We start from the raw sequence: 25,494 nt of genomic DNA, 5'->3' as shown, positions 1-25,494 counted from the left end.
CTCCACCTCCTCCTCCGCCAAGTGATCCTGAAGGCAAAAGCAAAGGGAAAGGAAAAATGGACGATTTAAGCGGTATCAGAAAGGACAATGCACAGAACGTTGAAACTTCGAACGGTCGGAGTACTCCAGCATAGAATGAATTGGTCCTACGTCTGGAACAAAAAATATTGGAGCTACAAAGGGAACTTGAGCAGGTCCGGAACTTGGCAAACCTTTCCCTCACCCTAAACGTCCCTGATATCAACCAACAAAACCCAAACGCCCAAAACCCGACACCTCCCCAAAACACACAGAATCAAAACCCACCACCAAATCCTCCCGCACCACATCAATACGCCACACCTCCTCAGAACCACAACCCTCTACCGGTACCTACTCCTCAACAACACCATCACCATCTAACTCAATACTCATAAATAACCATATACCACACCCCTCAGAATGCACCACAACCTACTCCAGATCCACAAAACTCAACCAATGACCACCATTATGCTCAGATTCCCGGAATCCACCAAAGCAATCCTATATATGTGGAAACTTCACCCCACACCCCACAACAAGCCCTATATATACCAGAATCCACCGAGAAGGACCTGCTCATCAAGAACATGGCGGAAGAACTCAAGAAGCTCACTGGCAGAGTTCAAAGTGTCGAAGGTGGCAAGAACATTGAGGGTTTGAATTATGAGGACCTATGCATACAACCGGATGTAGAACTGCCGGGGGGTTACAAACCTCCCAAGTTTGAAATGTTTGACGGAACTGGTGATCCTAAAGTGCATCTAAGAACATATTGTGACAAGTTTTTAGGAGTTGGCAAAGATGAACGAATCCATATGAAGTTGTTCATGAGGAGTCTCACTGGAGATGCTTTGTCTTGGTACATCAGTCAGAACCCAAAGAAGTGGGTTAATTAGGTGAGCATGGCGTTAGATTTCATGGATCGATTCAGGTTCAACACATAAAATGCACCAGACGTTTTCTACATTCAAAATCTCAAGAAGAAACCAACAGAAACCTTCCGTGAGTATGCTACTCGATGGAGTTCTGAAGCTACAAAGGTACGGCCGGCACTTGAAGAAGAACAGATGAATAAGTTCTTTGCCAGAGCTCAAGACCCGCAATACTATGAAAGGTTGTTGGTTATTGAAAACCATAAGTTCTCTCACATCATCAAGCTGGGAGAGAGAATAGAAGAAGGGATCAAAAGCGGAATGGTGACAAATTTCGAAGCACTCCAGGCCACAAATAAAGCTTTGCAGTAGGGAGGTATCTCTAAGAAGAAAGAAGTGGGGTGCAGTAATGGTAGCCCAAGGTCCTAAGTCTCCTCTCACATACCAAACACCTCCGCCTGCATACCAGCCTTCACCCCCCAGATACCAATAACCTGCTGCCACCTACCACACTTATAACACCCAACCCGCATATTACCACTCACCACCACCAGCCCGCCAGAATTATCAAAAACCAAGGCCAAATTTCGACCGCAGACCACCCATACAATACACTCCGATTGCTGAACCCATATACCAACTCTACAAGAGACTGAAGGTTGCCGGTTATGTCACCCCCATTCCTACTGTTTCTATGGAAAACTCTTCTCAGTGGATTAACCTAAACAAGACATGTGCCTATCACTCAGGCATAGAGGGTCACACCATTGAGGAATGTCGCACTCTGAAGGACAAGATCCAGACATTAATTGACACTAAAGTCATAGAGGCAAAGGAGACTGCACCTAATGTTCGTAACAATCCTCTCCCAGATCACAGAGGTAAGGGAGTAAATGTGATAGTGATCGATGAAGAATAGGATCTGTAAGGGTCAATTGGACTCATTAGGGAGGGGGATGATCCTAAAATATCTCCAGTTACCTTCACACCCATTGTAATGCAAACCCAGGCACCAATTGAAGTTGAAGTATACCTACTCCAACTTACCAATCTAAAGCTATACCATAGGATTATATTGCGGAGAAAAGAAGGAAAGGAAAAGCAAAAATGGAAGAAACAGGTGCAGCACAAGGCATGACTAGAACCGGTAGGGTTTATACACCCGAGCATTTGGGAGGAACAAGCAAAGAAGCTGCGTCTAAGCCGCTTGTCGTCGAGACCGGCCCTGACGACCTTTGGATAAAGGTGTAAGCAAGAGAATACTCTGTGGTTGACCATTTGAACAAAACTCCTGCTCTGATATCCATTTTATCATTGCTGCAAAATTCAGAGACACACAAGAACGCCCTGATGAAGGTGCTGAGTGAAGCCTATGTACCCACCAACATCACCAGTAGGGAAATGGGCAACATGGTCAGGCAGGTGTTGGAAAGCCAAAAAAATACTTTTCATGAAGACGAGCTGCCACCAGAAGGTCTTAGTCACAATAGGGCACTACATATTACAGTGTAATTTGAGGACAAATTCATCTCCAGGTCCTGATAGATGGGGGTTCAAGTCTCAACATATGTCCGCTGACTACTCTAAAGAGGCTGGGTAAAGGTCTGCACGTGATACGAGCAGGAAGTATGAATGTGAAGGCGTTTGATGGATCTCAGAGGGCCACAATTAGAGAAATCAACCTCAGCCTACAGATGGGCCCAACCTGGTTTGATGTTGAGTTTCAAGTGCTGGATATATCTGCTACCTACAATCTACTATTGGGACGACCCTGGATACATTTCGCTGGGGTCTTGTCTTCTACTCTGCATCAGGTTGTCAAGTTTGAATGGAATCATCAGGAAGTGATCATCCATGGAGATGAGAGTAATCCCATCTATACCAATCAGACTGTTCCAATCATCGAGAACAGGAGGAAGCTGGGTGGAGAAACATACCATCGTATTGAGCACGTCAACACAATTGAAAAGGACAAATGGTGGAGCAACAAGATAGAAAGTATATTGCTATGGACAGGGTACGAGCCTGGCAAGGGTCTCAGCAAGAATCTCCAAGGGATCACCAAACCGGTACAGTTGAAGCGTCATGGTACAACGTTTGGGCTTGGGTATGAATACATTTGGCAAGAGTATCAGGATTGGTCGATGCCATGGCGTGGTCCTTATTATCCGCTAGAACAACCGGTACCACATTTACACCAGACATTTCATCAAGCCGACATGATGTGGGGGTCTGAAGAAGATGAAGCTCTAGCTGGCATAAGGAAGCTATTTGTGGATGATGAAGACATAGACTGCAGTTTGATAGTTGAGGAGGAGGAGGAGGTCCTTACTATTCAGACCATGGAGAAAGGACCTGTTCTAAAAATCTGGACTGTTGCACCATGTCGAGCCCGTCGAGTTCCTGGGTAGCCTCGCAATTAGCATCAATTATTTTTAAAAGCAATTTTATGAGCATCTAAGACATTTTTAGTATTTTGTTCTGAACGTATTTTGTGTTGAAATAATTGCTCGAGTCATTGAGTCGTACTTGTTTGACGTTTTCAAGATTTATTTAATGCATTGTTATTTTTAGTATTTATTATTATTCTTTATATTTTTTCTCTACATCATTATTATTACCTATCCCAATGAACCTACGACTGTGACATGTAATGAGACAACGCAATGTAAGGATAGTGATTCAGAGTATCTGGAAGAGGATGTAATACCTGAGGAAATTGTCAGAGAAGTTGAAAATTTTGAAAACAGGCCTAAGTCTAATTTGGATGAGACCGAGACGGTTAACTTAGGGGATTCTGAAACAGTCAAGGAAACCTGTATAAGCGTTAACCTATCACCATCAGAGAAGGAAGAGTACATCCAGTTACTGAAGGAGTATGAAGACATCTTTGCATGGTCTTACGATGATATGACTGGTTTGAGCACATCCATAGTGGTTCACAAGTTACCCACCGATCCCATGTGTCCACCAGTGAAACAGAAGCTTGGAAAATTCAAGCCATATATGAGTTTGAAGATAAATGAGGAAGTCACTAAGAAAATCAAAGCCAAAGTTCTCAGAGTGGTTGAATATCCGACTTGGTTAGCTAACATTGTTTCTGTTCCGAAGAAGGATGGGAAGGTCAGAGTATGTGTCGATTATCGAGATATAAATAGAGCAAGTCCCGAAGATGATTTCCAATTGCCCAATATACACATACTAATCGACAACTATGCCAAGCATGAACTCCAGTCTTTTGTGGATTGCTTCACGTGGTATCATCAGATCTGGATGGATGAAGAGGATGCCGAAAAGATAGCCTTTATCACACCATGGGGGATGTACTGCTATAAAATGATGTCGTTTGGCCAAAAGAATGCTGGAGCCACTTACGTGAGAACCATGACAACCATTTTCCATGATATGATACATAGGGAAATAAAGGTGTACGTGGATGACATCATCATCAAATCTAGGAGAAGCACAGATCATATAGCAGACTTGAGAAAATTCTTAAATCGACTTCGAAGGTACAATCTGAAACTGAATCCTGCAAAGTGTGCCTTCGGAGTCCCCGTCGAAAAATTGCTAGGATTCATCGTCAGTCGTCGAGGGATTGAATTGGACCCATCAAAGGTCAAAGCTTTCCAAGACTTTCCACCTCCAAAGAACAAGAAAGATGTGATGAGCTTCTTAGGCCGTCTCAACTATATCAGACATTTCATAGCACAATCAACTGTGATATGTGAACCGATTTTCAAAATGTTGAAGAAAGATGCCGCAATGAGGTGGACTGAAAAATGCCAGAAAGCCTTCGACAAAATCAAGGAGTATTTATCTAAACCACCTGTTCTGGTCCCACTGGAACTAGGGAGACCTTTGCTGCTTTATTTGTCCATATTAGATGGGGCTTTTGGTTGTGTTCTGGGACAACACGATGAGATGGGAAGAAAAGAGCAGGCCATATATTATCTGAGTAAAGAATTCACACACTATAAAGCACGGTACTCTTTGCTGGAGCGCACCTGCTGCGCTTTGACATGGATAGCTCAAAAGTTGAGGCACTACTTCTGTGCTTATACCACATATCTCATATCAAGAATGGACCCATTGAAATATATCTTCTAGAAACCCATGCCTATCGAAAAGTTGACGAAATGGCAAATATTGATGAGTGAGTTCGACATCATCTATGTAACTCAGAAGGCAGTCAAAGGGCAAGCATTGGCAGATCATTTGGCAGAAAATCCTGTAGACGGAGAATACGAACCGTTGAAAACGTATTTTCCCGACGAGGAAGTATCATTCATGGGAGAAGACATCACTGAAGCATATGATGGTTGGAGGATGTTCTTCGACGGAGACGCAAACTTCAAAGGAGTAGGTATTGGAGCTGTCTTAGTATCAGAAACCGGCCAACACTATCCGGTATCCGCAAAACTCAGGTTTTCATGTACTAACAATATGGAAGAATATGAGGCTTGCATCTTGGGACTCAGGTTGGCCATTGACATGAACGTTCAGGAGTTGCTGGTAATTGGAGATTCTGATATCTTGGTACATTAGGTTTCAGGAGCGTGGGCCACGAAGAACACTAAGATATTACCATATCTGTACTGTGTGCCAGAGCTGATCAAGAGATTCACGAAGATAAAATTCAAACATGTTCCGAGGATTCTGAATGAGTTCGCAAATGCATTGGCCACTCTATCTTCCATGATACAACACCCAGACAAGAATTTCATCGACCCTATCCCAATAGGAATTCATAAGCAACCAGCTTATTGTGCTCATGTTGAAGAAGAAAGTGATGGAAATCCATGGTTCCATGACATCAAAGAATACTTGGCAAAAGGAGAATACCCGGAGCACGCAACTCATACTCTGAAACGCACACTCCGAAGGGTAGACAACCACTTATTTCAAAGCAGAGGGATTCTATACAGGAGGACTCCTGACCTGGGGTTATTACGGTGTGTCGATGCCAAGAAAGCATCCAGATTGCTCGAGGAAATACATGCCGGAACTTGCAGGCCGCACATGAATAGTTTTGTCTTAGCCAAGAAAATACTAAGAGCAGTGTATTTCTGGATGACCATGGAGACAGATTGCATCAGGTATGTCCAAAAGTGTCACCAATGCCAGATACATGCTGACATGATGCGAGTGCCACCCAATGAACTCAATGCAACAAGTGCACCATGGCCTTTCTCCACTTGGGGTATGGATGTCGTCGGTTCAATCGAACCCGCTTCTTCAAATGGGCATAGATTTATTCTAGTGGCTATAGACTATTTCACAAAATGGGTTGAAGCTGCATCTTACAAAGTTGTAACCAAGAAGGTCGTCGCAGACTTTGTTCGGATCGCATTGTTTGCCGGTTCGGGATCCCATAGTCAATCATCACCGACAATGCCGCAAATCTTAACAGTGATTTAGTGAAGGCTATGTGTGAAACTTTCAAGATCAAGCATAAGAATTCCCTAGCATATAGGCCGCAAATGGGGCTATAGAAGCCGCCAACAAGAACATCAAGAAGATATTGAGGAAGATGGTAGATAATTACAAATAATGGCACGAGAAGCTTCCGTTTGCTTTGCTTGGATATCGTACCACGGTTCGCACATCAACTGGGGAAAATCCTTATTTATTGGTTTATGGTACTGAAGCGGTTATCCCTGCCGAAGTAGAAATCCCTTCTCTGAGAATCATACAAAAAGCCGAGCTCAGTAACGCCGAATGGGTACAGAGCCGATATGAGAAACTAGCCCTCATTGTTGGAAAAAGAATGAGTGCAGTATGTCATGGTCAACTCTACCAAAACAGAATGGCAAGAGCTTTCAACAAAAGGGTCAGACCAAGGCAATTCACACTGGGGCAATTAGTGTTAAAGCGAATTTTCCCGCATCAAGATGAAGCTAAAGGGATGTTTTCACCCAATTGGCAAGGTCCCTACATGGTTCATCGAGTACTAACAGGAGGAGCACTTATACTTGTAGAAAAGTACGGAGAAATTTGGCCAAAACTTATCAACTCAGACACAATCAAGAGATACTATGTTTAGGATTGTTTACATTTCTTCATCTGATGTAACTGAACTACGCTTGACTAGATTCCCCTTTAAGAGGGGATACGTAGGCAGCCCTGTGGGTTCGGTCACATCTTAATAAAATCTTCATTTTTCCATGATCAAAAAACTAGGGCAGAATTTTGACGGGAACCTTCAAAATTCTAAAGCAAGGAGGTCGCAATGTCTCTAAAATATGTCACAGTCATTGGTTCATCTAAATTATTTGAAATCGCATACTACTACATTTCAAATAACTATATTTATCAAATTCATGCATACTTTTCGAAAACGTTATTTCTATGACAGCCAGATGCTACCCAGGGTAACTCAAACAGGACCTCAAGACAGGACCAAAGGAAAAACAGAAGACAAAAGTGCAAACCAACCTTCCCCCACAGAACTCGCGATTTTTCTTTGGATGCAGGCACGATAAGACAACAATACCCGCAGATACATCAAATCACTACCTTCACAACGACAAGTTACCAAACGCAAACACTTCCAGCTTTGAAATACTTTACTTTCTCACTGTCACTCATCGTTTTTCTTGCATAAGGCTAAACACTGTCTTTCCCTGCATGAGATTAAGCATTGTCTCCTCTTCCTGCATGAGGCTAAGCACTGCCTCCCTAATTGCATAAGGCTAAGCATTGCCTTTTCTTGCATGAGACTAAGTATGGTTTCCTTCATTTGCATGAGACTAAGCATTGTCTTGTCATGACCCAAAATCCCACCACAGGAGTCGTGATGGCACCTAGTCTCTAAGACTAGGTAAGCCAATTTCCATTATATTTTTAGGCCATTTTTTTTAAACTAACAACGGAAATAATTACAATATACAACCTCCCAAGACTGGTAGTACTGAGTCACGAACTCTAACTGAATACATAGAATGATCACGATGACCGAATATACAATACTGTTTGATTACAAGTTAACAGTACAGTGAAATGAAAAGACGCCAAGGGACTGCGACGACCAAGCAGCTCTACCTTGAATCCTTATGATCCCGCTTTAACTCTGCTCAAGTCCGTTATCTTCAATACCTGGCTCTACACAAAAATGTGCAGAAGTGTAGTATGAGTATGCCACGGTCGGTACCCAGTAAGTATCAAGACTAACCTCAATGGAGTAGAGACGAGGTACAGTCAAGACACTCACTAGTCTAATAACCTGTGCAATATAATATACAAAATACTAGGAAACAGATAACAATAAGGGCAGGATAAAACAACCAGTGGTAGGCGCAGCAAGACAACAAGAATACCATAAACATCACTCAACAATTAATAATACATGTACGCCCAATTAATTCAAGTTTTTCAAATAAATATCCTTCACATAAAATTTTTCCAAATAACTCGCTTTCAAATGTAATTTTTTCAAATAATTATCTTTCAAATACAATTCTTTCATATAATTCTTTTTGAATAAAACTCCTTCCAAATAAATATTTTGAATATAATTCTTTCAATTAAAAAGTCACCATGTGACACCTCATTTCATAATCATAAAAAATACAGGTCTCAACCCATTTTCATATTTTTCGTAAACATGGGTCTCAATCCATTTTTATATTTCCACGGCACCTCGTGCCAATAATTAAATCATATCACAACTGCACGGATAATTCACGTGCCAATTATCATCATCATTTCATCATAGCACCTCGTGCCCACATTTCATATCACAACTGTACGGATAATTCACATGCCAAATATCCTCATTATTTACTCATGGCACCTCGTGTCCACATTTCGATTTATAAACTGCCTGGCAATAGCCACAGGCTCTCAATTTCAACATAAATCAGATTGTTATCAATTTACCAATAACAAGACAAATTGCACAAGGTATAAAAGTAAACACAAGAAAATCACAATATCACATGAAAATTATCAACACCACAACCCCACATCATCACATATCATCCCTGACAATAGCCACCCTTATCGCTCCTATTACCACCCTTATCACTCCTATAGCCACCCGTATCGCTCCGCCCAGACAATATCAATAGCCACCATTATTGCTTCTATTGCCACCCTTATCGCTCCTATAGCCACCCTTATCGCTCCGCCCAGATAATATTCTAACAACCACAACAACAGTGAAATGCCACCCTTATACTCACACAATATGAACGGTGAAATGCCACCATTGTCTCCCCAAAATAACAACTCACACAACACAATAATTTATACGGGAAATTAACACGACAACATAATAAAATCAATTCATATCACAATTTGACCAATGGCCACAACCAAATTCTAAAGATATAACAAAAATCAATTAATTTCACAACAAATAGCCCAAGGCTCCACACAATGTATATAACACCCAAAAATAATCAATAGAGATAGAAATTACTTAACATAAAGCAAAAGCTTCATTAATGCAAATTTAGATAATTATATTAACACTTATTCTTAAGCTGGCTTAAATTAATTATTTGCATAAGAAAATTCATATTGGAATTAATTTCCAAGAAATATTAAACCAACAATACTCATGAAATTTCATAAATATTTCAAGTAACAATCACCTCAAATTATCATATAAAAACAAATTCAACAATAAGGATTTAGGCATGGCAAGCAGATGATTTAATAGTTTTCCACAATTTTTCAATTTACTACACAATAATGCCTAAGACTTTAATTCGATAAATTTTGCACGTATAAGCCCGAGTACGTACTCGTCACCTCGCGTACACGACTTTTCACATTTCATAAATGTCACATAAGACTCAATGCCTAAGGGGTAATTCTCCCACTCGAGGTTAAGCAAGACACTTACCTTTTTGAAATTAGATCGATATTCCAAAATAGCCTTCTTTCTTGAATTGACCTCCAGACAGCTCAAATCTATCCAAATTAATTGTATTACTCCATTAAAATTCGTCGGAAATAATTCCGGATAATAATATGTCGACTTAAAAATTTATTCTAAAAAGTCAACAAAAGTCAACGCAGGACTTGCCCCATGGAACCCGGCATAATTTTCATGAAATCTGAACACCCATTCTGATACGAGTTCAACCATACTAATTTTATTGAATTCCAATAACAACTCGACCTCCAAATCTTAAATTTTTATTTTTGGAAGATTTTACAAAAATCTTGATTTCTTCCATTAAAATATGAATTAAACGATGAATATAATCATAGATTCATGAAATATAAACACTTTAGGATGTAGAATACTTACCCTAATCCATATGGTGAAAATCGCCTCAAACATCGCTTCAATTTGAGCTCCATAGCTCCAAATATGTCAAAAATGGCTGAAACCTCGAAATATAGCTACTGCCCAGGTATTTACTCTTCGCGATCGCAAAGCACAAAAATTTTCAGCCCCAAAATTGCTCTTCATGATCGCGGAAAACCAATCGCGATCGCGAAGAACAAACTCCCCCAACTCTTCCAGACAGCCTATAGTATAATGGTCATAACTTTTTGTACAAAACTCCTAAAGTGTTTAACTTTCTGAAACCTAGACACCAAGGGCTATAACTTTCATTTGTTGCTCATCTCCCAATTCCTTATAGATTTCTAGATATAAGCTTCCAAAGTCAGCCCTATGCAACAGAGATTTCCAAACTCTTCCAGACAGCCTATAGTACCTACACCATAACTTTTTGTATACAATTCCAAATGAAAAATGGTTTACTTTTCTGACAACTAGACATCAAAGGCTACAACTTTTGTTTTTGGATCATCTCCAAATTCCTTATAGATTGCGAGATATAAGCTTCCAAAGTCGGGTCAGTGCAACATAGATTTGTTCTACGCGATCGCGAAAGAGCTTCCGCGATCGCGATTCACAAGGCCCAAACTGCTGTTTGCTCTTCGCGAACGCGACCAAAAGTTCGCGATCGCGATGTACACCTCTGTAGGGAGAAACCAGCAATTAAAAATGGCCTAGAAATAGTCCAAAATCACCCCGAAACTCACCCGAGCCCCTCGGGATCTCAACCAAATATACAAACAAATCCTAAAACATCATACGAACTTAGTCGAAGCCTTGAATCACATCAAACAATGCTAAAACCACGAATCACACCTCAATTCAAACCTAATAAACTTTGAACTTTCAAATTCTATATCTTGTGTCGAAATAAATCAAATCAATCCGGAATGACTTCAAATTTTGCACACAAGTCATAAATGACATAACGAAGCTATTCCAATTTTCAGAATCAAATTCCGACCTCGATATCAAAAAGTCACCCCCGGTCAAACTTCCCAAAAATTTAACTTTTGGCATTTCAAGCTTAATTCCACTACGGACCTCCAAATAATTTGTTGGACACTCTCCTAAGTCCAAAATTACCATACGGAGCTATTGACATCATCAAAATTCAAATCTGAGATCGTTTACACATAAGTCAAATATCCGGTCAAATTATTTTTTCATTTAAGCTTCAAAAATGAGAATTGTTCTTTTAATTAAATTCTGAATCTTCCGAAAATCAAACTCGACCACACTCGCGGGTCATAATACATATTACGAAATTGCTCGAGACCTTAGGTCACTGAACAAGGCATAAATTCTTAAAACGACAAGTCGGGTCGTTACACTCCTCTTCTTGCATAAGGCTAAGCATTGCCTCCCTAATTGCATGAGACTAAGCACTGTCTCCCCTCTTTGCATGAGGCTAAGAATTACCTCCCTCTTTGCATGAGACTAAGCATTGTCTCCCTTCTTTGCATGAGGCTAAGCATTGCCTCCCTCTTTGCATGAGACTAAGCATTGTCTCCTCTTCCTGCATGGGGCTAAGCACTGCCTTTCCTTGCATGAGACTAAGCATTGTCTCCTTTTCTCTCATGAGGCTAAGCATTGCCTCCATAATCGCATGAGACTAATAATTTCCTCCTCTTCTTGTATGAGGCTAAGCACTGCCTCCCTGATTCCATAAGGCTAAGCACTGCCTTTCCCTGCACAAGACTAAGCATTGTCTTCCCATTTGGCATAAGGCTAAGCATTGCCTTTTCCTTGCATAAGATTAAATACTATCTCCACTACGCCATCTAAGACCTAACACTATTCTCTGTTCACCTAGGGCTAAGCACTGACCTCATCTTACACAAGACTAAGCCTTGTCTTGTCTCATCTTCGCGTGTGACCAAGCGTTACATCTTTTCACTTCATAGGCTAAAATATCGCCATTTTGTCCGAAGGCATCATCCTCATAGCCGGGAGACACTATTCCATGGCCTGAGGATCTCTCAAAATTGTACATCATTATTCAAAGGCGTCATAGTCCAAAGGCACCATCCTCATGGCCCGAGGACATCATTTCATGGCCTGCGAATCCCTTATCATACACTTCATAGCTTGGGTAGCCATGGTCTAAGGATATCATCCTCACCGTCCGAAGACAATCTTCATGGTCCAAAGGGAATTTGCATCAAGTTTGAATTTTCGCAATAACCCATATATATTTACATTCATCGTGTGTTAAGTTTTGCAGGTAACCCATGAAGTAACCGATCTTCAAACGGGAGCAATCTTCGCTCCGGTTTCCATTCACAACGTTCACATCCTAGAATTGTTTCAAACATAACCGACCACCATCAATTACACACCTTTTACTCTTTGACCATTCAGATATTTGCTCAGTGATACATTCATAACATTTCAAATTCGCATTCATGACTTCACATAAATTCATCCGATACTATCCTACCTGTCACACCTCCTTTTTCCAGGGGGAATGGTGCCAAAGGAGTTTTTCAAATTTAAGTGACATTAATCGAAATGGGATTATTTATTAGATTCAGAGCCGCCACTTAAGATAATTTCTGGTGTCCCAAATCACCGATTTATTTAAAATCCCAAATCGAGGAAAGTTGATTCTGTTTTACGGTCCACGAACACAGAAGACCGGGTAAGGAATTCTGTTAACCCGAGAGAAGGTGTGAGGCACTCTCGGATTCCGTGGTTTTAGCACGGTCGCTTTAATCATACCTGGCTTAATTAAATTATTTAATTACTCATTTTAGAACCTATGTACATTTACCTTTTTACCGCTTTTAATTGCTTGATTATTCATAATTATGAAATTATCTTGAAACGAATCACGCGTACATATATTCGTTTTGTTTGGTGGGTTAAGAATCATGTCGCGCATGCGTGTGCATAATTACTAACGCTTTGTTATTATCAAGATTGTTTGGCCAAAGTCGCGCGAATGCGTACCTTGATTTCTTTTGGGAATCATAATTATGTCACGCGAACGTGTACACAATCATGATAATAGATTAAGTGCCTAAAGTATTCTATGAATTAAGAATTATTTTTCCTAAAAAAAAAAGAAGTTTTGATATTATTGTGAAGCTAAAGTTATGGACGAGAAAGGTGATGTAATTTAGCTATGAACTATTGATGAGTGAATTACACGTGTGAATTATTACTTCGAAACCGGAAGTAATTTATTTGGCTCAATGAATTCATAATACCTACAGTTCATAATACCTTCACGCAGTAAACTATTACTAAATTCATAATTTGTTTAGTAATTTATTGCTAAAGTTAACAAATCATAATACCTACAGATTTTGTTTTAGACTAAACTAGCTAAATACTCCAACTAGCGTCACGTTAATACTTAATGAATTCAAAAATAAAAAAGAAAAAAAAAGAAATCATCCCAAACAAATCTACTGCATGACATAAAAAAAAAACTAACTAATGACCTAAATTATCAAATAAAGCCAACACCCAATATTTAATTTAATATATTTAACCGGTCAAAAGTTTTTAGTTCCTTCTTTCTCAACAGTAGCTATCCAAGACCAAAATGTCATACAATTTAATAACTTTACAATGAAACTTATTACCCCATATTTATTCTTCTATGGTTGACGCTACAAACATTATGAGACTTGTGAAACAAAATAAATTTTAACTTCACGCCTTATCTTTAAACAATTCAAACATCCAAATTCACACGCTAATCGCAATAACAAACACCAAAATACATGGAAATGGCCAGTAACAGGTAAAACGATGAATTCGAAATAAGAGTTAATAAAGTGAGGTAGAAGACATATAGTAATTTTGAAATCCTTTAAATTATCTTCAAGCCTACAATTCTAGAGAAAATGGTACAAAATTCTCATCATTGATTTCTTTAGCTTACGAAACCGGCCAGGAGCGAACACTTGCTTCTTCTTTTAACAAAATTTTACATCACACTAATTTAAGCAAAGATATAAGACAGAAAAGAAAACAGACGAGGGGAGTGCAGTAAAAGGCATCAATGAGATCTCGACATGAACTCTCAAATTTGAGATGAATAAACTAGAATAAAAAGTACCACATTACTGCATACAACTCAGACATTTAAACCATAAAAAATTTACAATGAATACTACTAAAAATGAGAATCCAGACTAACCTTGAAAGTAGAATTTTTCTTTCAATAATACAAGGAATATCCGCAAATACAACTCCAACGTCCCAACAATTTCAATTCGAACGAAGATGCAACAAGAATCCGAAGATCGCTAACCACAAAATAAGATTGATCAACAACTACAAACCCAACCGAGAACTCAGATATATTCGTGGGTGCTTAGCTCTTTTTTCCAAATCTCCCTCCGTCTGTTCTCTTCCTCCTTTTTTTTCTTTTTATAGGGAATAATATTAGTAGTATTTTTTTTGTTTCTCTCATTTGGAGTGGGGGAACGTGGTTCATATATTGTGTGTGCAGATGGAGATGTGAGGGAGTGGGGTGAGATGTGAGTGAAGTTGGGAAATGAGGAAGTTGGGAATTGGGATGCAGATTGTATTTTCTGTTTTCGTTAGTTTTTTTTTTTTAAAACCTTTTTGAATATATTATTATTTTATTTTTCATGTTTTTCTAACTTATTTTTATTAAACAAAAAGATGGTATATATATATATATATATATATATTAACCAACTTACTTTTAGACTTAAATATTATATACATAAGAAAACAAAATATTTACATTGTAGTTTAAATTATATTAAGAAAAATACTAAAGTTAACTTATTTATTATAATTATAATTAAAAGAAATCATATATTTTTGTAAATTTTTATTTTTATATTTACAAATAGAAATAAAATATGTTCTATAAGTGTGTGTATATATATATATAAGATTAGACCTAAAGAAAATATTTACACCAAATAGTATAGAATTTGGGTTTGGTTAAAAATTAGTTGTTCACAGCATGCCCCTCTTTGCTTGGAAACATGAAGAGTTTTCAAGCAAAGAAAATGAACAAGGTGACTGATTTTTGACCTCACTATTATTTAAAAAGGAAAAGTAAAGGTTGCGACCGAGCCTTGGCTTTAGGCAGCCTACATATCCCGGGTTATAAGGGAATCAGGTCATGTGTAGTTCAAGTGAAAGAAGAGTGATGGAGTATGCTTAGAGGGGGAGTCGAGTGAAGTTCCGTCGAGGTTCCGATCCGCGGTTCCTACTATTGTATCAAATGAAAAGAAAATTACATACTCTTAAAATCTAGGAGTTACAAAATTTCTATCTAAATGCCATCTGGAATCTTGTCTTGATTCTTGACCTGCTTCCCCCATTGACTTTAGACTGAAACTTGATGCTCTCAATGTAAAAGACTATGAAATATTCTCACAAGCTTGTTTTTTGATCAGATGATGAGAAAATGGATCTTGAGACCCTATGTCTTCGCATGCATTATGTCGAAGTTGGTTGCGGCTGGTGTTGAGATCAAGGGTTCCACTTCCTTTTGGCAAGAGCTGGAATCTTATTTTTGCACATCCAATCCGCGCTTTGCAGAAAAACCTACAAGCCATCACAAAAAAAAAAAAAAAACGAACAAAAGTTTTCTGCCCCAGTTTGCACTAGGAAAGTTTTGTGAGTTATTGAAAATATATTAAACTATCTTTGCTATTGCAGAAAAAAGAATTGAGAAAGACCCTTTTTTTTAATTATTTATAATAGGGAATGTCGTACCCTATGTTAATAAGATGGATGGCAACCAAGGGATGTAGTATGCTGGCAATAAGATGAGGCTGGTGGCACTCTCAGATGCTACTAGGGAATGTCGTATCCTATGTTGGCACTAAAATGTAACCAGGGGATGTAGTACCATGTGTTTGGAAATAAGATGAGGTTCGTGTCTCTCTGAGATGCTACTAGGGAATGTCGTACCCAATGTAGCAAGGGGGTGTAGTACCTTGTATTGGCAATAAGATGAGGCTCGTGGCACTCTAAGATGCTACTAGGGAATGTCGTACCCTATGTTGGCACTAAAATGTAACCAGGGGATGTAGTACCCTGTGTTTGGCAATAAGATGAGGTTCGTGGCTCTCTGAGATGCTACTAGGGAATGTCGTACCCTATGTTGGCACTAAAATGCAACCAGGGGATGTAGTACCCTGTGTTTGTGATAATATAAGGCTCGTGGTACTCTGGGATGCTACTAGGGAATGCCGTACCCTATGTTGGCAATAAAATGAGGCTTGTGGCACTCTAAGATGCTACTAGGGAATGTCGTACCCTATGTTGGCAGAAAGTAATGCAGCCAGGGGATGTAGTACCCTGTGTTGGTAATAAGGTGAGGCTTGTGGCACTCTGGCATGCTACTAGGGAATGTCGTACCCTATGTTGGCAAAACGATGAGGCATGTGGCTCTTTGAGATGCTACTAGGGAATGTCGTACCCTATGTTAGCAATAAGAAATGCAACCAGGGGATGTAGTACCCTGAGGTGAAGATAGGGTATTTATTCCCTATAATGAAACTAAAAATAACATGATTACATGTATATTGGAAGGAAATCAGGTATTTGAGAACTTCACTTGGTGGTGTTTGTCTTTTCACGAACTGTTTCCTAAAATTGTTATGTTCCTGTTCTGAACAAAGAAAGATTCGTTAGTTTTAAAATGGTGGTCAGTTTGTGGCCTTGATTTCTTGGGTGACTTGACCTCGAGTCCATTACACTTGTTAGAAAAGTTGACTCTGTCGATGGTCGTACAAATTGCCGGGAGATTTTGTCTTTACTTTCTGGAGATCTTCTTTCTCAACATCAAAACCAGACTATTTTGCGCCTATCACCACTTGTGTTTATGATGCAAACAACCTTGCTCCCAAAACAACTTTTAACTGAGTAACTTTTGTTGAACCTTGAAGCATTGTTCAGTCCTTCAAGCCTTTTGTTCGTCAGGAAAAATCACAAATGGCTTTATGCCTTTGCCCATACGGTTTATGCCCAGCAATCTTTGCTTTATATAACGGGGAAATTGTAACCAGTTTTGCGGCCTTTTCTTTGCTTTGCTTTGACAAAATTAGACTGAAAGAGACTCAAAAAAGTAATGCGAAAGAAAATAAGAAGGTGAACTAATAGGTATTACAACTTAATCAAGAAGTGTCCCTTTTAGAGGAAAGAATAAGAAAGGACTTATCTAGAGGAAATATGCTGACTTCAATGAACATGACATGCACTTTGGACTGGATGCCCGATCCGTTTGGACCGTCTAATTCTCGAAATCTGTTGTAAACTTAACTTTGAAACTGAGTTCTTTGTCTTGACCATGCTTGTATCGGGATGTACGAAGCCTTAAATCGATCAATGATGCCCTTTGTGGGTTTTCACCAATTGACCTCTCTCATCTATCTTTCTCTCAACTCACCATTGCCTTATAGTGCCCGTGAGGGTTTTCACCAATAAGACTCTCTCATTTAGTTTTCTCTCTTTACAATGACTGAGTTATCACCCGTAGTATACTGACTTAGCATTCTCGAAAGTTGATCAGAAGGTCTTAGCAGGGAAAGGTAAAAAGAAATACTCAACTGAATTACAACTTTTGGACCCATTTTGATGGAACAACCATCGAAAATAAAATAAAACCATGCCCCAGTTTATTTGAATACTGGGGACATGTGGATTTTTGTTTTGGTGTGACCGAACCCCAGAGTGAGGCTGCCTACGTATCCTTTCGGAATCAGGTTAGACGTAGTTCAATAACATGAACTTGTTTCGATGATCTGTTTTTTTTTTTTTAAGTACATTGGTTCCAAAAGGGGGGAAAACAAAGAAATATAAACAAGGCTTCAAAGGGATAACTAGGGTTGACCAGTGTTTGGGTAGCGAGAATGATAGCCTTTCGTCATCCCAACCTGAGAATGCTAAATATAAGAATGCCCCAACAGAGCCATGGCAGACATAGTATCTCTTGACCGCATCTGCGTTGACGGATATATCAGTAACCTTTCCTTCTATATCTGTCAAGTGTAGAGCTCCTTTTGACAATACTTTCTTGACGAGGTAAGGACCTTGCTAATTTGGGGCGAACTTTCCTTTTGCTTCTTCCTGGTGCGGAAAGATACATTTCAAAACAAGTTGTCCTACCTCGAATTGTCTTGGGCGCACTTTCTTATTGTAAGCGCGTGCCATTCTTTGTTGGTATAACTGACCAAAACAAACTGCCGCCAAACGCTTTTCATCAATCAAATTCAACTGTTCCAATCGGGACTTCACCCATTCAGTGTCCTCAATCCCTGCTTCAACAATGATTCGGAGAGAGGGAATCTCAATTTCAGCAGGTATGACCGCTTCAGTTCCATAAACCAATAAGTAGGGCATTGCGCCAACTGATGTACGGACAATTGTCCGGTATCCCAAAAGAGCAAAAGGCAGTTTCTCGTGCCATTGTCTAGACCCTTGGATCATCTTCCTAAGAATCTTCTTGATGTTCTTATTTGCAGCTTCAACAGCTCCATTAGCTTTGGGACGGTAAGGAGTAGAATTTCAATGCTCAATTTTAAATTGTTCACATACCTCCTTCATCATATGACTATTCAAATTAGCAGCATTATCTGTAATAATGGTTTTTGGAATACCGAAACGACAGATAATGTTGGAGTGAACAAAGTCTACTACTACTTTCTTGGTAGCTGCTTTCAATGTAATAGCTTCCACCCATTTGGTGAAGTAATCAATTGCAACCAAGATGAATCTGTGCCCATTTGAAGCTTTTGGCTCGATTGGGCCAATGACGTCCATTCCCCAAGCAACAAAAGGCCAAGGAGCCGACATAAGATACAACTCTGAAGGAGGCGAGTGAATCAAATCACTGTGAATCTGACACTGGTGGCACTTGCGAACAAAACGAAAGCAATCTCGTTCCATAGTAAGCCAATAATATCCTGCCCGAAGGATTTTCTTTGCTAGAACATATCCATTCATGTGCGGGCCACAAACTCCCGAATGCACCTCATTCATAATTATTTCAGCTTCTTTGGCATCCACACATCTCAACAAATTCAAATCCGGAGTTCTTTTGTATAGGATTTCCCCACTCAAAAAGAAACCATTAGAGAGTCGCCTAACAGTTCTCTTTTGATCCCTATTAGCATGTTCCGGATATTCTCTTGTTTTCAGAAACTGTTTAATATCACGATACCATGGTTCACCATCTGGTTCTGCTTCAATTGTATTGCAATAACCATGTTGATCCCGAATTTGAATTTCTAATGGGTCAATGTGAGTATTACCCGGATATGGAAGCATTGAGGCCAGGGTGGCCAAGGCATCAGCTAATTCATTGTGAAACCTGGGAATGTACCTGAATTCGATGGACTTGAACCTTTTGCTAAGATCCTCCACACATTGTCTATATGGAATGAGCTTGATGTTTCGAGTCTCCCAATCACCTTGAGCCTGCCGAATAAGCAAATCTGAATCTCCCATCACCAACAATTCATGCACATTTAGGTTTATTGCCATGTTCAGACCCATGATGCAAGCTTCATATTCTGTTGTGTTGTTTGTACAGAAAAAATGAAGTCGCGCTGTGGCAGGGTAATGTTGCCCAGTAGGTGATACCAGAATTGTCCCAATCCCTACGCCTTTGATGTTGACAGCCCCATCAAAGTATAGTTTCCAAATTTGACTGTCATCTTGGACTACTTCTTCAACTAAATTAACCTCTTCATCTGGGAAATATGTGTTCAAAGACTCATACTCATCATCAACCGGGTTTTCTGCCAGATGATCAGCCAAAGCTTGTGCCTTCATGGAAGTGCGAGTGACATAAACAGTATCAAACTCTGTGAGCAAGATTTGCCATTTTGCTAATTTGCCAGTTGGCATCGGCTTCTGAAAGATGTACTTCAGGGGATCCATTCGGGATATGAGGTAAGTTGTATAGGCCAAAAGATAATGCCTAAGCTTCTGGGCGACCCAGGTTAAAGCGCAACATGTTCTTTCCAAAAGAGTGTATTTGGCCTCATAAGTGGTGAACTTTTTGCTCAAATAATATATTGCTTGTTCTCTTTTGCCTGTGACATCATGTTGACCCAGAACACAACCAAAGGAACTATCCGTTACTGACAGATATAAAAATAGAGGCCTACCAGGTTCCGGCGGGACCAAAACAGGGGAATTTGACAAATATTCCTTGATCTTATCAAAAGCTTCTTGGCACTCATCTGTCCACTTGATAGCGGCGTTCTTTTTCAACAACTTAAAAATAGGCTCACATGTGGTTGTAAGCTGCGCGATGAACCTGCTGATGTAATTCAACCTCCCGAGTAAACTCATGACTTCTGTTTTGTTCTTCGGGGGAGGCAGCTCTCGAATGGTCTTTATCTTGGAGAGATCTAACTCAATGCCTCTTCGACTAACTATAAAACCCAAAAGCTTCCCAGAAGGAACTCCAAATGCACATTTGGCTAGATTGAGTTTGAGATTGTACCTTCGTAGCCTTTCAAAGAACTTTTTCAAGTCTTGCACATGGTCAGCGTGTGTTCTCGACTTAATGATCACATCATCAACATACACTTCAATCTTTTTGTGCATCATGTCATGGAATATGGTAGTCATGGATCTCATGTAAGTTGCCCCTGCATTCTTCAAACCGAATGGCATGACCCTATAACAATAAGTTCCCCATGGAGTTGTGAAGGTGGTCTTTTTTGCATCTTCTTCATCCATTAGAATTTGGTGATATCCGGCATAACAATCCACAAAAGATTGGATCTCATGTTTAGCACAATTATCAACAAGGATATGAATGTTGGGTAAGGGAAAGTTGTCCTTTGGACTTGCTTTGTTTAAATCCCTATAGTCAACACAAACTCTGATTTTCCCATCCTTCTTTGGCACTGGCACAACATTTGCTAACCATGTAGTGTATCGGACGACCCTGATCACATTTGCACTTAGTTGCTTCGTGATTTCTTCTTTAATCTTATCACTCATGTCTGTCTTAAACTTCCTTTGTTTTTGTTGGATTGGCGGAAAATTAGGATGTGTGGGAAGCTTATGGACCACTAGATCGGCACTCAAACCCGGCATGTCATCATACGACCAAGCAAATACATCTCTATACTCGAACAAAACTTGAATTATGGCATCTCTCGTCTTTTGTTCAGTATGAATGCTTATTTTTGTTTCTCTGATTTCTTCAGGACTTCCCAGGTTAATTGCCTCTGTTTCATTTAAGTTAGGCTTAGGCTTATTCTCAAATTGATCCAATTCCCTTTTTTATTTCTCTAAAAGCCTCATCTTCATCATACTCAACTTTTTGATTCATTATTTCGAGATTAGACAGCTTTTGAAGATCTGGGCATGAATTCCGCGTGCATGTCATGTTTTTAAAGCCAGCACTATCGAAACTGAAAATGATAAAAAATTAACAAAAATTAGGAAAATAAAAAGATAGAATTTTACTATGAAAATGGAACTTCATTTCATTGAATTTGAAAGGATAGAAGGGTTAACATCACAGCAAAGTAATTAAACTAAAATATCTGGATTACAACCCTTAAAATAATCCAAATACAGAAAAAACAACAAAACAGGCTACCCAGACTCCTTCCTGATGGGAAGAGGAGTTTCTTCCCAGTTGCTGAGTGAAGTATCTGGACTAATCAGTTGAACACTTGCACGGCTAGGCCCCTCCCCAACTTGAACCATATTGATCTCATAGAACATCTCCTTGACACCCTGGCAAACTCCGTCAATGTCATCCTGATTAGAAGGATTTTGGACTTCTTCAAATTGTGGCTTGACAAAAGAGTAGGCAATGTGAGGGATTGGTTTGGACAGATTCCAACCATTCTTTTTGCGGGCCTTGGCTCTGTCTATGTCAGCTGATTTTGGTTTAAAGCCCAAGCCAAAGGTATTTTTCTTCGAAAATGGAGCAATGGGGTTCACAATTCCTTGTAAAGAGGATCCCAATCCTTTTCCTGGTTCATAGCCGTTCCTCAACATCATCGAAGCTACCATCATAGATGTGGCTGAAAGGCGAGGATGTAGAATTGGTTTTCCTTCTTCCACTTGGTCCACCTCAATCACCTCAAATACTTGATATATGATAGATTCACATCCTTCCTTGGCCTCGATATATGGAATGGATGGGTCTTTATAGACAAATGAGTCGTCCTCCCCATGAACAATAATTTCTTGCCCGTCACACTCGAATTTGACCATTTGATGTAGGATAGATGGTACAGCTCTGGCCATATGGATCCACGGCCTTCCAAGAAGAAAATTATAGGAAGTTTCCATATCTAACACTTGAAAGACAATGTTAAAATCAACCGGGCCGATTGTCATGGTGAGTTCGATTTCCCCAATAGTGTCTCTTTTTGAACCATCAAAAGCTCTGATGCTAACATTACTGGTTCGAATTCTGTTATTGCCGATGTTCAGCTGTTGTAGAGTAGAAAGAGGACATACATCTACACTTGAGCCTCCGTCAATCATGACTCCTTTTACGTAGTGCCCTTCACATTTGACCATAATATGCAAAGCTCTATTGTGGCCAGTCCCTTCCTCAGGCAAATCATCATTGCTGAAAGTAATTCTATTTACTTCAAAGAATCTTTCAGCCATTTTTTCTAGCTTATTCACCGTTGTCTTTTCTGTGACATATGCCTCGTTCAGAGTTTTGATCAACACACGACGATGCTCTTCTGAATGCAAAAGCAGAGATAACAAAGATATCTGAGCAGGAGTTTTCCTTAGTTGGTCAATGATTGAGTAGTCTTGCAATTTCATCTTCTTAAAGAATTCCTCCGCTTCTTTTTCTGCAACGGGTTCTTTCACTGGCAAGTGACTTATAGCTTTTCTTAATTCCTCTAGTGAATAACACCTTCTAGAGCGGGTCAAGCCCCCCATTTCACCTGTTTCTTCAACTATCTCTTTTCCTTTGTATGTCATGACAGTCTTGTTATAATTCCAGGGAATAGCTTTTGTGTTTGTCACTAGGAGTTGGGCAACATGTCGGATCACGACTGGCTCTGTTATATTCCTCAAACCATTATTCGGAATGATCTTTTGAATGCCTCCAGGGATGTAAAGTTTTGGCCCACCCAATTGAACCTCAACCTTTTTTGTGCTTCCAGGAACATAGAGAATCGTTTTTTCAGAACATGCCAAGTTCAAACTAGAATTCGCACCATTCACCATCAATGGTGCCAATTGCGGCGGGCTCACTATCACTTTTGGTTCTGGCCCTATGGTTCTAACAACCATCTCTGTCTTGCCAGACTGCTTATAATCCCGATCATCACAAATCATCCCAATAAAATGTGTATTATCATGAGTTGGGAGCGGATTGTTTGTGATATTAGGAGTATCCTCATTGTTTGTTACCACAATTGCCTTTGCTTCAATCAAATTTTCAATGGCTTTCTTTAATGTCCAACAGTTTTCAGTACTATGCCCTTGGGTGTTAGAGTGATACTCACATCTTGCATTTGAGTCAAAACCTTTTGAATTTGGATTCACATAACGCGGCATAATAGGTTCAATCAACTTCAACTACATCAACTTTCGAAATAGGCTTGTATACGATTCTCCAATTGGGGTTAACTCTTTCTTTGGCTCCTGTTCTCTCACATATTCTTGTCAGGGACGAGGATTATATGGTGCCTGAAAATTCGGCTGGAGTTGACGGGAGCCTTGTGGAATTGGTGCCCGCCATTGTTGGTGATTAGGAGGCCTAGCATAAGCCTGAGCATTAAACACTGTGTATTGTTGCAGGGGAACTGAGTATAGGGGACCTTGAGGCGGATAATAATGTTGAAGAGAATTGGATAGTCCTTGTTGAAATTGCATGTAAGAAGGAGCTATTCCTCTTTGAACTCCCCCGAACCCAGATGCCATCATGGATCCTTCCTCCTTCTTTTTCCGATTTCCGAAATTGCCTGACCCGCTTTGAATTGCTTGTGTGGTTGCCTTAAGGGCTGCCTGACTCACAATTTTGCCTGACTTCATGCCATTCTCAACTATTTCACCAATCTTAATCGCCTCAACAAAAGGTTTACCGATGGCGGCCAACATGTAATGGAGGTAATCTGGATCCTGAGCTTGGAGAAAATAGTCAATCATTTCTGCCTCTTTCATTGGTGGTTTGACCCTAGCAACCTACTCTCTCCACTTGATTGCATATTCTCTGAAGCTTTCTGTTGGTTTCTTCTTTATGTTGACGAGAGAGGAGCGGTCTGGCACTATATCAATATTGTACTGAAACTGTTGGACAAAATCTTGAGCCATGTCATTCCAAACGTGCCAGTGAGAGATGTCTTGATCTATGAACCACTCTGAAGCAATTCCTGTCAAACTTTCCCCAAAATAAGCCATGAGCAATTCTTCTTTGCCTCCCGCTCCCCTTAGTTGGTTACAATACCTCTTCAAATGGGCAACGGGATCACCATGCCCATCATACTTGTCAAACTTGGGGGTCTTGAAGCCGGGTGGCAAATGAACATGGGGAAACATGCATAGATCGTTAAACGAAACACTCTTGTGGCCCCCCAAACCCTGTATGTTTCTCATGGTTTTTTCTAAGCTCTTCATTTTTCTGGTCATTTCCTCGTGTTCCATATTCTTTTCGGGCTTTTCGATCTCAATTAGGAACACGTTATGAGGAGTGTGCTTGTATGAATCTGGAACCTTTAAAGTCAGTTCTGGAGAGTAATGTTGGGCATCATGAGCATCCAGCTGTGGATCATTATTGGAATTTTGAGCAAGAGCCGGTTGAGGGACAGTGAAAGTATGGACAATGGGTATAGTAGGTGGGTCATTTCTGAGGGGTGCGATTGGAGGACGTGGAATGGAGGTACTAGGGATAGTGGGAAGGTTAAAGCTCAGACTGAATCCAGGTTGGTACAATGGGTTACTTGTTATGGAGATAGGCACTTGAGTGGCAACTGACACATTATGAAGATTGTCCGAAGGCCCTATGGGTAATGAGGGTGGTGTTTGTCCATTCACCCAGGCTTGGTACATCTCTGCCAATTGTTGCTTCAACACTCTTACTTCTTCAACCAGTCCTGAACCTTGTTCAACCAATTGTCCATGGACATCATCATTATCTGACTCATTCTCACTGTTGTTTGCCATTCTACTTTTTCCTTTTGATCTCGTGTTGTAAGGGTGAGTCGCCAGTTTAAACCACAAACCAACCACCTCTATTTTGCTTTATCTTTTAAAATGACAAACAACAAACGTGTTAGAGTTAGGCATTTTGCAGATATTAATCACACAATATATGTCATGCACTTAATGCCATTT

General features: G+C 39.9%; 2 protein-coding genes across 2 annotated transcripts; both read left to right on the top strand.

The window, feature by feature from the left end:
• The first annotated feature begins 611 nt into the window (after window positions 1-611).
• LOC138908336 (uncharacterized) lies at window positions 612-1,268 on the top strand. The gene is made up of 2 exons (XM_070198996.1): window positions 612-911; window positions 1,005-1,268. Exons 1-2 carry the CDS (start codon window positions 612-614, stop codon window positions 1,266-1,268), a joined length of 564 nt encoding a protein of 187 aa, XP_070055097.1.
• A 322-nt stretch (window positions 1,269-1,590) lies between these two features.
• Window positions 1,591-5,006, top strand: LOC138908335 (uncharacterized). Its single transcript, XM_070198995.1, has 5 exons — window positions 1,591-1,777; window positions 2,227-2,318; window positions 2,432-3,303; window positions 3,575-4,019; window positions 4,254-5,006. Exons 1-5 carry the CDS (start codon window positions 1,591-1,593, stop codon window positions 5,004-5,006), a joined length of 2,349 nt encoding a protein of 782 aa, XP_070055096.1.
• Window positions 5,007-25,494: the final 20,488 nt, after the last annotated feature.

Source organism: Nicotiana tomentosiformis, chromosome 3 (genome assembly GCF_000390325.3).
Source record: "Nicotiana tomentosiformis chromosome 3, ASM39032v3, whole genome shotgun sequence".
Taxonomy (NCBI): Eukaryota; Viridiplantae; Streptophyta; class Magnoliopsida; order Solanales; family Solanaceae; genus Nicotiana; species Nicotiana tomentosiformis.
Note: the sequence above shows the minus strand (reverse complement) of the source record. Positions and strands in the feature narration are given on the sequence as shown.